The 17,645-nt window shown below is 31.8% G+C and overlaps 2 protein-coding genes across 2 annotated transcripts in view; one reads left to right on the forward strand and one right to left on the reverse strand.

The window, feature by feature from the left end:
• The window catches only part of LOC140063569 (endonuclease V-like), a 102,875-nt gene that overhangs the window by 78,531 nt on the left and 6,699 nt on the right, over positions 1 to 17,645 (reverse strand). The window lies entirely within an intron of this gene.
• LOC140048553 (uncharacterized) lies at positions 2,011 to 17,228 on the forward strand. Its single transcript, XM_072093299.1, has 8 exons — positions 2,011 to 2,274; positions 7,134 to 7,249; positions 12,784 to 12,903; positions 13,172 to 13,228; positions 13,570 to 13,970; positions 14,455 to 14,515; positions 15,739 to 15,893; positions 16,970 to 17,228. The coding sequence occupies exons 5-8, from the start codon at positions 13,674 to 13,676 to the stop codon at positions 17,093 to 17,095; spliced, it is 639 nt and encodes a 212-aa protein (XP_071949400.1). The 5' UTR covers positions 2,011 to 2,274; positions 7,134 to 7,249; positions 12,784 to 12,903; positions 13,172 to 13,228; positions 13,570 to 13,673; the 3' UTR covers positions 17,096 to 17,228.

Here is a 17,645-nt window from a genome sequence, read left to right on the forward strand (position 1 = left end):
AAATCAACCATCAGGGTCAGGTTAAGAGAAGACATTGTGCCATCTAAATGGTTTAATAGATGTTTAGCGACATTATTGTTCAAATTCGTGGTGTCAATGTTAATGTCCCCTACTAGAAATATTGCACTAAACAGGTCAAAGCTTTCCTGAAGCTTGTCAAAAAACACACTTTGGCATTGGAGGACGATATAAACTGCCTAAGAGAAATTTGCCTTTTTTGGTGTATAAGTACTCACTCCATAATATTTCCAGGCCATCAACACAGTATTTAATTGCGATGCCACTTTTTTTTTCAATTCTCTTTTAAGGGATTTTATTCAAACATATATAGGCATCAGGCCCTTTTATTTTACAAAAGTAAGTAACATGTGTTGCATAATATTTTTTTTTTTCGTGAGCAATAAAAACACAATTTGCGACCTCTCCTGTAATGTTTTTGTTATTCATTAATAGTTAACTAAGGAAATGAACAACAAAACTTAGGAATATATTTGGTTCTGATATTTCTATAGAAAGGATAAATTAACATAAAGTGAATTTCATCTTCTATTAAACTTAAATTACAAACTTTACATAAACGTTCTTCGGGTGGAACTTTGTTCCATCTGCCTTTTTCAACTTCGAGATCTAGAACGCCTAAACGAAAGTTTGTTGTAACTCTCTTACGTTTCCTATCTGTAATATTTAATAAATGATAACTTAATTCAATCTCTGATTTAAACAATTTAAAATACTTCAATTTTAATGAATTTTGAACTTCTCAACATAGTTTTTTTTTGTCTAAATCCCTGAGTCTAAGTTTAAAATCATTAATAAATTTATATTTGTTTTCAACTTTCTGGTCGTACCAGACGTAGCCATAGCCAGTGGAACAAAGCAGATCTTTTACTTGTTTGACCCAACATAGGTCATTTCTATTAGTTTTTCTTAGTTGAAACGTGTAACATTTAAAAAGAAATCTATTTTATCCATTTCAATGATACGTAACCAAAATAATATAAATAAAGCAATCAATTTGTAAGGATAGTCTGCCTAATTCAGATCTGACAGCTGGGTGCGCCGCGTTTCCAATGGCTAAAATAAATCTTGAAAATCGGTTCTTTGCGCACATTGACTCGTTCTTGGGATGGGATGTTGGTCCTGTACGTGTACATTATATTCGATGTCTCCTGGTGTGTGCTGAATTGATAGGCGCTGCACTGCTGGATGCCGTGGGTCCGTGGAGGGCCTAATCCAAATTTCCTTAGTTTCCAGTTAAGCTTGAGGACCAAGAATAATACATTTTAACAAATAGTATTTATATATTATATTTATATTTATAAAAAATCAAGATTTAAAATGAGAGCCATGTACAAATCCGGCGAACCAAATTACTGGTAGAACTAAAAAACTAAAAAGTAAAGATTTAAAACAATATGGGTACAAATATTTTAGATTTATTTTAGGTATTGAAAGAACTCGAAGTTTATTTACATTCCAGTACGAATATCTTAATTTATTAAACTCTTTAAAATTAACTTAAATACGGAAAAAAAAATCGCACGCAACGGCAACTTGTTGAGTAAAATACACTGCCATAAAGTACCGTAAGTTTGTTTTGCAGTTTATTCAATGCAGTAATAATATAACGCGCAATTTAAATGCGTGCACGTCGCACTCTAGCGACAAAAACAAAATGAACGCAATTGTGAGAGTGCTTGATCGATAATGTATAAGTAAAATATACCCTTAAAACAATATTCTAATATTTATCTTCCATCCATTGGCTGTGCTCTCACAATTTATTTTGAAATGCCAACTGTTGTAATCCTTAAAGAGAAAGAAATATTTGTTACTACAACTTGTATTAATTGATACTATGAGACTGCACGTCAAACGCGTGATAGAACTCGTTTAAAGCATATAATATTTACAATCATAACTGAAAATAATATTTGACTCAGGCGCATCACAGCTGCGGTCCAAGTGAATTGCGCCGGGGGCCTGATACAGTAATGCAATTGTCGTCACACCGCTGTAAAAAAGAAATTACGTTTATTCGTATGCCATAACAAAGTGACGAGCGGATAGTGGTTCATTTCATTTTTAACAGAGTTTCTATTATCTATCGTCGATATATAGATGGATAGTGATCAATGCGGAATTTACTCAATTTATAATAGAAACAGCCTATCGACACTCCAGTATTGCTCTTATTTCGATGCATGTTATCAACCAGAAGCTGCAGAGTAATGGCTAACGTAAGTGCCGTACAGATTTGTACAGGTTTTTCCTGTGAGTGTGGGTTCGTTTATATTCCTCAGTTACAAAATAGGCCTTATTGTGTCTATTCACCTAATTTATATCAAATGTTACTACTAACTCGTTTTCTGCCTACTGTTTATTTATATATATGAGTTGTCTGCATACCATAACATGGTTTATTCATGTATTGCATAGACACATAGTATACGTACATCCGGGCCCATTACATATTAAATAATACATCACAACACATCATTTGTTGATATAGGCCTAGAGTCATACATTATACAATACATCCATCTGTTAATACAAGATATTTGTCACTTATAACGAAACAGTTACTGGATAGAACTAGTTACTGGAACAAAAAGTGAAAATGTAAATAAATTAATCTCATTGTTAACCTTTTGTATTTACAAATCTAAATAATTATATGAAATCTTCAGAAAAGTATACAAAAAGATCAACAATGATTTGGCGCTTGTTCCGAGTAGAACTCAGACATTATTTATATATGTTTTGCTTGTAATGTAAATAAAGCTCACATTAAATGGGCTAAAGTAAAAGAGAAATTAATGAATCACATTTCATAAAATCGAGAAAAAAAATGTTTTTTCTTTTCTCTTTCTTTCTTTTTCTTTCTTCTATATTGAGAAAAATTAAAAAGAATACTGAAGTAACTTTTTTAATACACTTATCGTATTTTACCTATAAACAGAAAGATGAAAAAGAAAGAAAGAAATATAAAGAAAAACAACGCTTCAATACGTTGGCCAAATGTTATAAGAGGGTATGTGCCAATATAACAAATTAAGCTATGTTTTAAAAAGATATCTCTTTTAACCATATTATAGTACATACATGTTATAAACACATGTTTTTTTTTTAACATAAATATACTTTGCATGGCCTGGGCAATAATAAAAGCACACTCTGATAAAAGTACTAAAAATAAAATAAAAACAAATTGTATCACAAATAAAATGCGGAACTACTGTATTTACGGCCATTGATTTGTTATACACTATCCCTTCACTTTAAAATATATGTGGGCTAAAAATTAAAGCGATAGTGGATATGGAACTTTTGACTGTTTAGACTTTTCGAAAATAAAAGACGCTAAAGAAAATTGTTGCTGTGTGAATTAGAAGTGCGCGCAAACATAACGAAAATATAAAATGCCAAACTATATTATTTTGGGTGTTTTTCGTGGTGCAAAATTGGTAAGTTATCGAATTAAGATGTGAAGTATTTTTAGACAAGGAATGGTTTAATGTTTTAAAGTAATATATATGCATTATTTTTTCAAAAGGTCAACAAGGGAATGGGTCTTTTAATTCTAAACCGCCTGATATATGCTTAGGCTACTGGAAATTGATTAATAAATAGAAAGCAAATTTCATATTGAATTTTAATTATTATTATTATTACTAATAGAGGTTTAGAGCCTTTTGAGTTTTGATAGATTTGTTTTATAGAATTTAAAAAGTTTATAGAATTATTAGACCTATAGATTTGTATGCCTTTTTCACATTTCTGAATTTGTACAATTGTAAAATTTTATAATTTAATTATTATGTAATTTTAATCTATTTATATTAATTTCAGTTACATTACTGTTAAACTGTAAACATTTAAAAACACATTCAGACAATGAACTTACTTCTTCCAGACTACGGTTTTATCAGAGAAATCGGTTTGGATCATATTTAAGAAGTAATTAAAGACACTAGACCTACGTTGTTTTTACCGAATTTGCACTCTACATTTTATGTAAAAATAAATACCATAAATTGCGATATTTTTCGTCTTTAAACAGTGAAATGTGAAAAATCCCCAACATGCATCGCGCGCGGATTGATAATATGGTCGTATTGTATCGTAATGCACCCACTTCACCGATCGCATTAAAGGGTAAACAAATAGAAGAACCGTTTTCAGCAAAAATTCCTGGTCTTCCCCAATTAGTATTAACGGATTCTGCCAAAATAAGAAAGACAATTAATTCAGAAAGTCTATTTTTAAGTCCATATATCTTGGTTCGACCATCAAAGAAGAGGGCTAAAAAACAGTAATTGCAAGAGCACCATAACCAGCCATTGCTGTCGCAAAGCTAAACATTATTTGGAGAGACAAAAACATTAGTCTGAAAATAAAACAATCTGGACCAAGATCCCAATTCTGGACCACTTTTATTATTTTTACTAATTTCAAGTCGTACGTCAAAAAAGACAGATCTTTATCACAATTTGTTGTCCTTTTTCTCTTTTTACTTCGGAGGTTGCATTACATTTGTTATTTGCCAATAAGATGAATTATTGTTCTGTATCTGTATTATAGCCAGAAAAGATTAGATTTTTAATTTCTGTAGATTTTAAGTATCTAAATTAACAGTAGTTAATTTATGTTTCCAAAGTGTGATTTGTGGAATTCCATCTCTTCATCATATGTGAAAGTATATAGAAACTAAAATGATGTCTCTACCTAGAGTAGTGGTTATGGTGACACGTAAATCCTGTGTGAAAGCATAGTCAATGGAATTATTGACTATGGTGAAAGTTACCTTAATCCTTTGAAAATAAGGTCAGAGATCAAATACGGGACTTATGGACATTTGTTGGACAAAATGTTCCATAAGAACAATTTAAAAAAAAAATTAAATGTCTACAACTAGCGGTCGGCGTTCTATGGGCAGGGCCTATACCCTATATTTTAACCCTTAATTTGCATATTTCAGCTAATTTGCATATGTTCCAAAGGTGTTACCGAGGTGTGATTTGTGGAATTCCATCCCCTCATCATATTTGAAAGTATATATAATAAAATAAATGTTCTCTCTAGTTGAGATAATGGAGATACGTAAATCCTGTGAAAATTACATATAATTCTTTAAACATAAGGTCACAGGTCAAATACAGCATTTCCGGTCATTTTTGGACAAAAATAAGAAGGAATATAAACATATATATTTTGAACAATTTAAAAGAAAATTTACTTTCTACAACTAGCGGTTAGCTTTCCCTATATTTTTACCCTAATTTGCATATTTCAGCTAATTTGCATATGTTCTCAAAGTGTGATTTGTGGAATTTCATCTCCACTCATTTAATTTCTTCAACTACATTTTTCTCCATTTCCATTTCCCTTTATTGTCATTTGCATATACAGTAAAACAAAATATATACATAGAAATTGTGTTTGCTCTGAGACACAAAATACAGATATAAACAAGAAATATTTCTTACAAAAAAACGCTGCTCGCTTATTGACGTAACAGTCTTAAAGATATATTGTCCCTCTGAAAAATATTTTTTATTTCAAATTTGTTTTTGAATGTGTCATTTTATTGTCACATACGGGGTCACATAATAGTTATTTTACCTGAAAAAAATGTAACTAAAAGCAAAAAATACAATTGTCTGTCAGACAATGTGGTTTTTGAGTTATAATTAAACGTTTCTTTTCTCTTTTTATAATGTGAATTTTGATACAGAAGTGAATAACTTTGATATGAAACAGACTCAATTTAGTTTATTTTATTGCTAAGGTCAAATCTGGTGGTCACTTCATCACGCCTTAGATACTTCAAGTGTGAAGTATCATATTACAAACAAAAACTTTCATGGACTGTTTTGATCCGAAATACAGTATTGTCATGGGACTCATAAATACCAGAAATGCAGCTGCTACCTATGCCAAAAATACAAAAGTAAAACAAACAACGTACTTTCACAAACGAACAACCTACTTTCACAAACGAACAACCTACTTTCACAAACGAACGATCTAAATTAAAACAAAGAACGTACTTTTACAAACGAACAACCTACTTTCACAAACGAACGAACAAATTTAAAACAAACAACGTACTTTAAAAAACGAACAACCTACTTTTACGCGAACAACGTATTTTTTACAAACAGACAACGTACATTGATAAACGAACAACCTGCTTTACCAAACGACGTAGATTGCCGAATGAACTAAGGACTCGTCCATTTTTTAAGTCGGGTAATTGCAAAAGTTCCGATAAGAGGATATGCCTTAGAGGGATCTCAAAGCGAGCAGCCTGTATCTTGCGCGCGTAAGCAAAACTCATCCTGACAAATGGAGGAAAAGTGACCCTCATGAAACGTTTTCTGGAAGATATTGAATTCTAGATACGAATTCATGTAAAAATGTTACGTATCGGATGTTGTGACATCCTTTTATGGCCAGTTGAATTATAAAAGTCGTATTTTTATCTTTTGCGTCATAGTTCATTTAAAATATTCTACGCATCCAAATTCTTCTACACGTTAGTATGTTGTTGCTCAGATAAATTCCTTCCAAAATTGCTATCTTCGTGTTAATTTTGATGACGTCATCATGATAAAAATTAAAATAAAGGCGGGTCCCATAATTTTACCTATGCTACACTGTATGTAGTTATATAGTGTATACTCTATATTCTTAGACACAAAATAGAGAGCTCACTATTAACAACATTTTATTTTCCTCAGGTCATGTGGTGTTTTATTTTTGCTACATTGACCGGACTAATAACACTATAATTGTATGTTGATATAAAGTTTGCGGTACACCACGTGTATTAGTTCTGAAACTGTTGAGCTTCTCGACGTTTCGATCAATATGCTTTGATCGTCCTCATGAGTGAGGATGTTCATTCACTCCTGAGGACGATCAAAGCATATTGATCCAAACGTTGAGAAACTCAACAGTTCTTTTCAGAACTAATACACGTGGTGTACCGCAACTGTAACTTTTGATTTCGCCATGGAAACCTTCAAACAACTATAATTGTAATGACAAAATGTTGCTCATATCCAATAATATGATCATAATTATGTGATACCGTAGTAAATAATATTATATTGGGTTTTTTTTAGGTCAAGCGAAAACAATTCATTCTGTTTGTAAGCATTGTCGCTTGTTTCCTCTGTGGTTTTACATACACATACAGAAATATTGACTTATCGTATCCGAAGCCTAAACAATGTAAAAGGTGGGTAGCAATTCTTTAATACAAAATAATAACAATAATAATTAAAGCCGAGTGGAATTTATTTAAAATAATCTGTGTAGTATAAGTTTAAACCATTATGCTAATATTTGTTCTATATGTTTAAATTTTACAGCAGTGTAGGACCTAAATCAGAATTTTAACAAATGTATAGACGAGTTTAAACTTTATATATGTCAGGTACCATGTCACGGTTTGGACTATAAACTTAACCAATCAACGAATATTGTATAGGTTTAAGACTGCTGATATTGTATTATTAGCCAACAATAAACAAACAAGGCCAACAGCCATAAGTCGCGTATAGTGATACCGGACAAAATGAGTAGGCCTACGCTATAAATAACTAAACTATAGGAATACCGTCAGCGGTGGTTCTAAACAATGTAACTAACCACATATAACACATGAAATATAAACACTATGATTATCAAATGTTTGATGTTAAATCCAGGTGATCTGTAAATAATATCTACGTTAACATGTTATTTCTGTATACTAGCTATCATTATACAAGTGCAAGTTTGCGTACGTAACTGTCATATTAAATGTTGTGATTCTCTGTGTTTAGAGAAGGATGCTTTAGACCAGGTCCGCCTTATTATTAGCCAATCAAAATCGTATAATTTTTGGAGGGAAAATGTTATCCTCCTCTGAAGCCTAAAATTTGCATATCCAGTATAAAAGTGGAATGTAATAGATATTAGGAGAAGAGAGAATAAGATCAGAGTAGATAAACGGAAAGATGATAAAGAAAATATTAAGGCTTGACTGGTAGTGGTAGAAATATGTATTAATCGAGTTACAAGGAATAAAAGTTCTAGTTGAGTTAAAGGGGGATTCTGGGTTTAAAATTGCTTTTAAATATCGTTTATTTATTAAATAAAAAATATTATAACAATATAGACATGTCAGAATGAAGAAGTAATAACGAGAAATTAAAAAAATTAAATTTCATATACATTTTAGGGTAAATTCATGGAAAGTCTGTTTTTCAGCAGCTTAGGGAAGCTCATTAATATTCATGAGATATTCACAAAATCACGTCACCAGTGGATTCCAAACTCGCGACGTCATGTACGTTGTGTTTGTCAACTAATTTACATCTCTCTCCCCTGTCAAACGACGACCACCCGATCATTGTGAAATACATTTTTTGTAGATTTTCTAAGCTAGGCCTAAAGTGTAATAATAACAGTAGTAGCATATATTTATTTGACATTTAATGAAATACAAAATTTAGTACAGATACGGAGTCATAAATTATACTATTTTTATAACTCTATAGTACAGATCGTATTATCGGCTTCACGTACAATACTACTCTAGGCCTAGCCTAATAATAATATGGGCGAGAGCCATTCTGACTAGGGATTCCATGCCACGATGGCTACGTTAAAACAATGGGGCCCATGGGCCTAGCTAGCCTACTACTAGACGATTGGCCCATAAATAACAAAACCCATCCTATCAACCAAACTCATAAACAATCTAAACCTAAAACGTTCTACAAGATCGGCTGTAAATATTGAAGCAAAACAAGGTCCGATCGCCGTCCACACGTATGGTGTCCCGATCGTCTAAGTAGGCCTAAAATAAAATAGGCTTAGTTTACTCTCCAAAAAAGCGGATACTCATGCATCAAGCAAGTAGACCAGGTAGTAGGAAGGAGACCTAGCCGATCCGGCCCAGTTAAAAATTGAGCTAGCTAGTGTAGTAGAAGACCCTATGCGAATTGATACTACCAGGCCTTTTACTATAGGCTGCACTACACAAATATTCCAACTCTCTCATTCGAGCTATATTATCTATACCATTCCGGTAGGTCAAGTCGACCTTCAATCAAATACTGTACATCGTTCATGTTGTGATTATAGACGGGGTATACTCGACCCGACCAGTTTGGTATTGTTGTATCTGCTTATCACGTGACGATGCCAGGCATGGGCAGCAGAGACAGAGCACGTGTATCGTCGTCTCGCTCGATCCTCAGCAGGAGGAATGTACAGTATACGTTACGCTTCATTGATTTTGATTTTTCCCTAAGTCGGTGCGAAAATCGGCAAACGTAAAGTGCAAACATATCTAATTTTTCACTGTTTTGATAAATTTTCATAAAAAATTGACTTTATAAATGGGAAGACCGACTAAAATTACATCAGATAAGTATAATTTTACAAAAGTAATTGATATGGTTTATGATAACGAGTCGTCGGAAGATGGACCATTTCACGAATTTCCTATTTTGTAATCACAGTGTGATTTTGCCGTAGCTGCACTTGTAATCTGGCCTGAGTTCACAGCCTTCGTTCTGCTTCACTGGGCGCTTATATAAATTGAAACTTTTACCGTTCAAGAGACAAACAAATATATTTTACATTTTTTACTATTCATTTTAAACCCGGAACCCCCCTTTAAATATACTTTTTGTATGAGTTATCATTCAGTGACAGCTGTGTACGTCGCGTGGAAATATATACGCCTGAGAAAGCTCGGAACCAACTAAAATAAATTCACTACACTTAGCAAAAGTTTAATTTATATCTTGCGCTAACTTTTTGTGCACTAAAAATGGCATGTTTTACACGAAGTTACGCGCGCATTTAAAATGCGAAAAATTAATTTCTAATCAACTTTCTACGCTGATCATGACATTTTGAGCATGTCAAAAATTCCCACGCGCGCGAACAATTTTACACGCGTGGTCCGCACGTAGCGCTAAAAACATCTTTTTTTGCGTGAATTATGTTTTTCCAGCCTTTTATAGTAATTTTACCAAATTTTAAAACAATTTAGACTTAAAATTACGTCATACGAGCACGTCGAATTGTACAATTTGTGGGTGTTTTTAATGAACAAATTAAAAAATTCGTCAAAATTATGCCTTTTTTTAAACAATCATAGATTCTAAACTACGAGGTAAACTTTTTTTTACTTACATATTCTGGAAGGTGATGAGTTGTAGATATCGGATCATTAATCAATATGGCTAACCGGACATTGTGACATCATCGTATGGCCACACGAATGTAAAATATATGATTTTTGTCTCTTTCGTTTATTGCTCATCACATTAAATGGAGCTCATCACGCTTATCTGTATTCCTTTTTCTCCGAGATTTTAATAGTGTCTAGGTCAATCAACTATCTTATGCATGAGTTAAAAATATTTAATTTTTATACCATCATCATGCCTAAAAATTTAAATTACGTGTATACAGATTTTACTGTGTACTTTAAAATATATATACTATATGACACAAAATAGACAGAATTTAGCACAAACAACATATCATATTCTTCAGTTCAGGTCATAATGCCATAATCTTTTTCTGTGTGCAACATTCCAACGTATGACGTGCACGTGGCGTTTGTCGAGCGGATAACTAACTCGTCAAAGTGACGAGTTTCATGTCTAGTTATTGTTTCTGTACACTATTTTGTGTAACAATTATCTCAAAAAGTTTAATGTCAATGATTACCAAAATTTCAGAATATCTTTCAAATAATATAACTTAATCCTAATGAGCTTTCCAGCGTAATCACTCATCCGTGACGTCATTTATACGCCATTTTGTGAAATCACATTATCAATCATATCTCCATAATTCATTATGACATATTAATGAAATTCAATACAGGTAAACTTCAGGTCAAGGGTAAAAATATTAGCAAATAAAAAGTTGCGCGTTTCAAGGTCATGCACGTGAAATCGCGCGTTAAATATTTAAAACGCGCAAAATTAGGTTTTGATCAATTTAGAGCATGAATTAGGCCATTTGCGCGTTTCAAAAAATTACTGCGCAAAAATGCGTTTTTGTGCGCACGATTCTTAAAATGCGTAAAAAATAAAATTTGATGTATAAATCACATTCTACTCACAATCCTTAGTACATTCACCAATTTTGAGTCCATTCCGACTTAAAATAACGCTATACGAGCACGTTAAAAATGACAAAATGCGCACACTAATTGTACAAAAGTGCTAAAAATGGTAAAAAATAAGGACTTTTTAAAATGAATATAACTCTTCAGAATGGCAGATGACCCCCAATTTTTTTAACTTATTATGGAAGCCAATAAGTTGTAGATACAAATGTATATACACATTAGACGTACAAAATGGTATGACGTCATCAAATGGCCACTTGAATTTAAAAATTAGGAATTTTTATCTTTTTGTGTGGGTAATCACATTCAATAGAGCGCATCTCCGTTATTTGAGCCCGATTTTCGCACAACTTTTAGTATGTGCTTGCTCAATTAATTATTCTTCTAATGAGTTGTCAACATTTTTATTTTGATGACGTCATCACGCGTAAAAACTTGAATAACCTAGGTCGTGTAATTTCAGCTACACCATACATTTGAATATCTTATAGCTCTTCAGAATTAAAGGTGACCTTGAAGATTATAACTTATTATGAAAGCTGATGAAATTTAGATATGAATTCATATTAAAATTAAGCCTATCGGATGTTGTGATGTTATCATATGGCCAGTTGAAGTTAAAAAGTAGTTTTTAAATTTCTTTAGTCAAAGTTATACAAATTTCAAAGACCGCGCATTGCGCTTCTACGTGTCAAATTTTCTTCCAATCCTTATATTTATTTGCTCAATTCATTATCTTTCGAAATTGTCATCTTCGAGTTTATTTTGAAAATTCCATCATACCAAAAAATTAGAACACGATATGAGTCCCGTAATTTCACCTATGCTACACTGTATATAGATATACAGTATATACTGTACATATTGTATGACACATAATAGGTAGAACTCAGCACTATAAGTGTATATGCATCATGTCATAGGATGGCGTACATCAACTTTTGACGATCGTATGTTAACGTACATGCATGTTTAAAAAATGTTAATTTTATTAAAATGATAAAAATGATCACCTAAAATTCGTCAAAGTGACGAATTAAATTCTAGTATTATTATTTGTATTTCTCAAACATCACTCAACGTTTGATGGGTGGGGGTGGGGAGCTTTATATTTGCGACACGCTATGAATTAACCTACTTTTCATTTTATCATTAGTGGGGAAACGGACACGTGCCTCCTTATAGGCCATCGGGTGAAAATCCTATCGTTCAATCCCGTTCCAGTCTTATTAGCCTAAAAAAGCACTACACGATAATTATGTTAGTAATATTTTAAAAGTAATAACACAAAGTTTCACCTAAAAAACGTATCATATAACAAGGAAAACACATTTCAACGTCAGTGTTTGAAAATTTTTTTACATTATGTTGACCCATGACCTTTTCCACACGAAACTCTTTTAGCCAAAAAATGTTTTTTTTTCATTGAGGTTTTATTCATTAAATAAAATATTTATTCACAAAAACTACATTCAATAAGTATGATGTACAATTGATAACATGTAAACAGGTATATATAGATAAATGGGGAAAGAAATAAAATTAACAGCCAAATCAAAAGTTGTTGGGTAACAATTATTTAATTATTAATATTATTTTCATTTATTTTATGTTTTTTATTTCAGTTATTTCCTGAGACAGAAAGCTTTTTTCTTCAAATTTTTGATGATGAGTTTGAAGAATGGGTTGATATAGGTGACACCACCTTATTGTCAAAAAGACAGTCCTGAAAATGTTTGAAAAGGGTAAGAACCTAGACATTAATCAATTTTAAAGTGATGAGAAGTTATATCATAAAACATAAAATATACAAATTTCATCACTCATCAGTTCAGGTAGGCATTACAAATGGAAAAATGAATGGCCTTCTGCAATCAGTAACTGTAACATAAAATTCAGGAATCAGAGGAATAAACCATGACACAAAAGTGAACCCAAGAGGTTACCAAACCAATCACCAATGTGTGTGTACATGTTATTAACTTGTCTGTTTATTATTGTTGTAAATTACAGAAGAAAGACCCAGTAAAAGAGCAGCAGGAGCATCATCATCCTCTGATGATGAAAGAGGTAACCATAAGATGTTTATTTAAATATTAGTCTAAACTTTAAAAATGTTCTAGTGTTGGTTACTATAATAACTATTATATAATGTATATTCAGAACAGGAAAATGTTAATTTATTTTCATTCTTCATTGAAATACATAATATCTTGTAAAACCAAACAAATTAAAAAGACAAAAAAGCAATAAAAATATTGCTTGCTTATCAACCTTAAGTTACGCATCCAGAACAAAAAGTTAAAATGATAATTAAATATACAATTTTCAGGTATCAATAAATCAAACACACATTTAAGAGAATATTAGTGTAACATTTAATTATTTATTCATTCATTTTTTATTTACAGGAAAGAGTCTGCTGCAAAAAAATTTCTAATATCAAAAAAAAAATTGAAGACAAAGCAATCAACAAAACAAAACAAAAACAAAACCTGTGGACGTAACAGTACAAATGGGCTGGTTTGCATTTCAACATAAAAAGAAGGAATATACACAAGTAAGAGCAATCAAAGGGGGAGGAACTACAACCGTACGCACCAACAGATATTCAACGATTCAAGAAATGATTGAGTTGGGTACAAACATGTTCTTTCAAAATGGAAATTCCATATTTGGAAAACTTGATCAAATGTCCGTCCATTTAGCAGATTATCGTGCAAATGTTATAGATACAGAAGATTGGAAGCTAGATAACATTTTGGAAGCAGGTGTAAAAGTACGCCTGTATCTCTGTTCTAAACTTATAAAGGTAAGAATCATAATTATGTGTATGATCTATTTGTATACAATATTCCCTTGCCTTCCCATACAATGTATTCTTCCACCTGGCAAGTTGATACATGTGTGTGCTTTTATCAACATAATTATATATTATTATTATGACTTTTTTGTTTTAATTTAGTTTTTTGGTTATTTTATTTGTATTCATTATGTCCAGCTACTGATACCCACAGCATTTTCATTTTTTTCAGTAATTTGCCTTTGGAATAATTAATAAAAAATAAATAAATATAATATATATAAATAAACACATGTTATATATATTATATAATAAAGCTAAATCAAAACGATAAAGTAAAACAGCCAGAACGAAATTGCAGAGATTGGTAAGATTAACACTAACTTTTCTCAGTGCGAAATATATATCTATTTAAACATTTTAATAGCATACAATATTATAGTTTTAAGTTATTTTGCATACATTTTTATGCTTAATGCAAATCTCCTTTAAGGTTGAAACATCCGATGGCAGCTGCAGTGACAGTAGCGAACTGCCCGATCCAGGATTATTAGGTAATTTTTTTAATTCATTTCATATGATACAAAAACAAAAAATATTATAATACATATGTGTACTTTTTTTCCAAAATAATAGCAGGGGTACAGTTTGAAACATGCATTGAATAGCACGATGTTTGTTTTCTTCTTGTTTTGCCTTAGATATTTTATGCAGTATTGTAATATAATGTTGCGTTGTTGAGGTACTAATGAAGACTCTTACTCGCTTAACTGTCGTAACACATATATTGTTTATTCAGTATAATACTTCAGTACAATAATGATTCGGTACAATATACTATTAGGATAAGGATACAGAGGATCAGTGATGCTGTCGGTGAGGTGTGAAGTGTGTAGGTCTGCTTCTGAAGAAGTGGCTGTAAGGTGTAGATGTTCCGTGAGGTGGCTGTAAGGTGTGTCTGGGCTCTTCTGAAACTTGGGAATATATTGGCTTCGGTTCATTTGCATATGTCACTACGTAATCTGTGAGGGTAACGATTGGTCCTAAGTTGATCCAGGGGTGTTTAAGTGGGAATGATTGATCTTATCTGGGGAGGTTACAATGATGAATTGGCCCTGTCGAATCTCTGCTTAAAACTGTCAATATCTAATTGTTTTACGATGGGAACAGTCACAAAGTTATTCTTTAGGGATTCGATTATAAACTAAATGGTCATTAAAACATCTGGACAAACTCTCCTCTGGACTTTCTGGGTCAAGTTTGTGAACTTATTTAAATTCTGATACAAAGGTCAATTTCTTAAATATAAAAGTATATCGTTATATTACAGTATCTATATATATAAACCGATATCTTTGTTTTCAGAATGCAGCAATAATATAGTACAATAATTTGATTTGGGACATTCATTTACAAATTGTTAAAATGAACAGTATAAGTATAAAAGTGGCACATAAAAAATCGCAAATGGAAAAAATGTCAAGGTTTCCAAAACTGACTGACCGAATGACTCATTTGATGGAGAGTCATTTGGCTGTCTCAGTGTTGTCTTTCTTATTTGTCTGGTGGGACGTACTTTATGCTATGTATCATTGTGAAATAGAAATCTTTTGATACATTGTAAAAAATGAACCAATAATTACTTTTAATTAAATTGAAGCTAACTATTACTGTAGTCAAATCCTAATATTTAAATAAAAGATGCAGGAACTGTGTTTCTACTTATTTCCATAAAATGTTGCTTATCTGCATATGCATTTTATATATCTTCCTGTAGCCGGACCATCAAGTTCTTTCTCCACTCCAGAATCTCCACAACCGCTTGAAACTCGTACTCCAGAATCTCCACAACCGCTTGAAACTCGTACTCCACAACCTCTTGAAACTTGCAAGCCACAACCTCTTGAAACTCAACCAGCCGGAACACCAACAGTATGTATTTTCATTTAAATTGAGTTGTTTAGCATGTCACTATTTAGGCCATGACATATTTGGTACAAGTTGTGATAATTTGATTTGATGTTAAAGGTAAAACTTTATTGTAAATTTATTGTTTATCTTGATAATACAGTATCAATAAGAAATTTTTCTTACAAAAAACGCCACTTGAATATTTACAGCATTACACATAAGTAATATACAAAATTAATTACAACATGACATTTGACTTACCAAAAAACTAAACTCCTCTTTTAACACTAATTAATACTGTTATAAGGCAAATTTATTTTGCATTATTTAATATTATTAAAAACATAACGCAAATGAAAAGTGTGGATCACCAACCAAAACTAAGAAAGTATAGGTCTAGGCCTTACATGTAGTCTGGTAAAAAATCACCTGCACCATGGTATAAAAACGTACCCAAATAATATAATATAATATCATCTTTAGGTTCTATGTATATTGTTATAACATTTCTTATCGCTAAGTGTTTACCCAGGCCATGGACCTACCTATAAAATGCATTATTATTGAATTTTTTTTAAAAGTATTACATGTTTTACATTAATCTTTATATAACCATATATCTGCTAAGCAAAGAAAAATTTCAACATTATTTAGAAATATCAGTTTAAAAACTAAACTACAAAAGAGAAACATATATACTGTATTTTACTTAACTATAGTGAAGTGCACACTCTTTCAGATAGACTCTCTATTTCCAGATGCACATCCAAATACTCCTTTTTTAGCCTTAGTAAACTATAAGCTACCGCATTGTAACTGTTTCCTAATGCTTTCGTTCTCATGAATATAACTGCCTGCACGAAAATACATTCTATAAAACATTTTTTTTCAGTATATTCTATTTTGAATACCTCATTGGCAATGTATATTCTATGCATTTGGTAAAAGATATTTCAAATTTTACCAAAATGGTTTAAATCATTAAATGACACTATTAAAGGCTATGTTTATTTAATTTTGTTTTTTTTACATTTTAACCAGCTCTAAACCTTTTTTCGTTTTACTTAAGATATGCAACTTTTATTTCATTTATACAGGTTATTTTCAAGACATCTCCTGAGGACTTATGCGGCATATGCTGTGATAGGCAAAAAAGTTGTTTTTTTTATCACATGTGGACATACAATTTGTTTGCCATGCGCAACATACTTCGAGGAAACTAACACCAAGGAATGTCCTTTTTGTAAACAAGTAATTACTACTGTTCGCCACTTGTACTGAAAGTACATATGAATATCTGGTTGGTGTTTTTTTTAAACTGTTTTTATTTTTTTATTTATTACAATAATGTTCTTAGCAAGGTTGTGTTCTTTCTCCAATCTTATTTAACATCTTTATTAATGAATTATAGAAAATGCTTGTATCAAACAATCTAGGTATTAGAATAAACAACACCTCGATAGGAAGATTATTCTGGGCAGATGACATTGAAGAAGTCAAACTTTAATTTTGATAAATCCAACGTTCTTGTTTTTACTCGGGGTACCCGTGTCTAGTACTCTTTTTCTTCTTCTATCGAGTAAAAAGTGCGATTTATGAAGTACTACTCCTCCCTTATTAGTTGTATTATTGAGCTGGGATTTGGCATGAATATACTACATGGACATGTCCTCAAAGCTATAGAGCCGGATTTTTAAATTTCACACCGGATGCAGCCATATGACGTCTCGAAGATGGTACCGTATAGCCGTATTTGGTAGCGAGGTTATTGAT

This window comes from Antedon mediterranea, chromosome 1 (assembly GCF_964355755.1).
Source record: "Antedon mediterranea chromosome 1, ecAntMedi1.1, whole genome shotgun sequence".
NCBI classification, from domain to species: Eukaryota; Metazoa; Echinodermata; class Crinoidea; order Comatulida; family Antedonidae; genus Antedon; species Antedon mediterranea.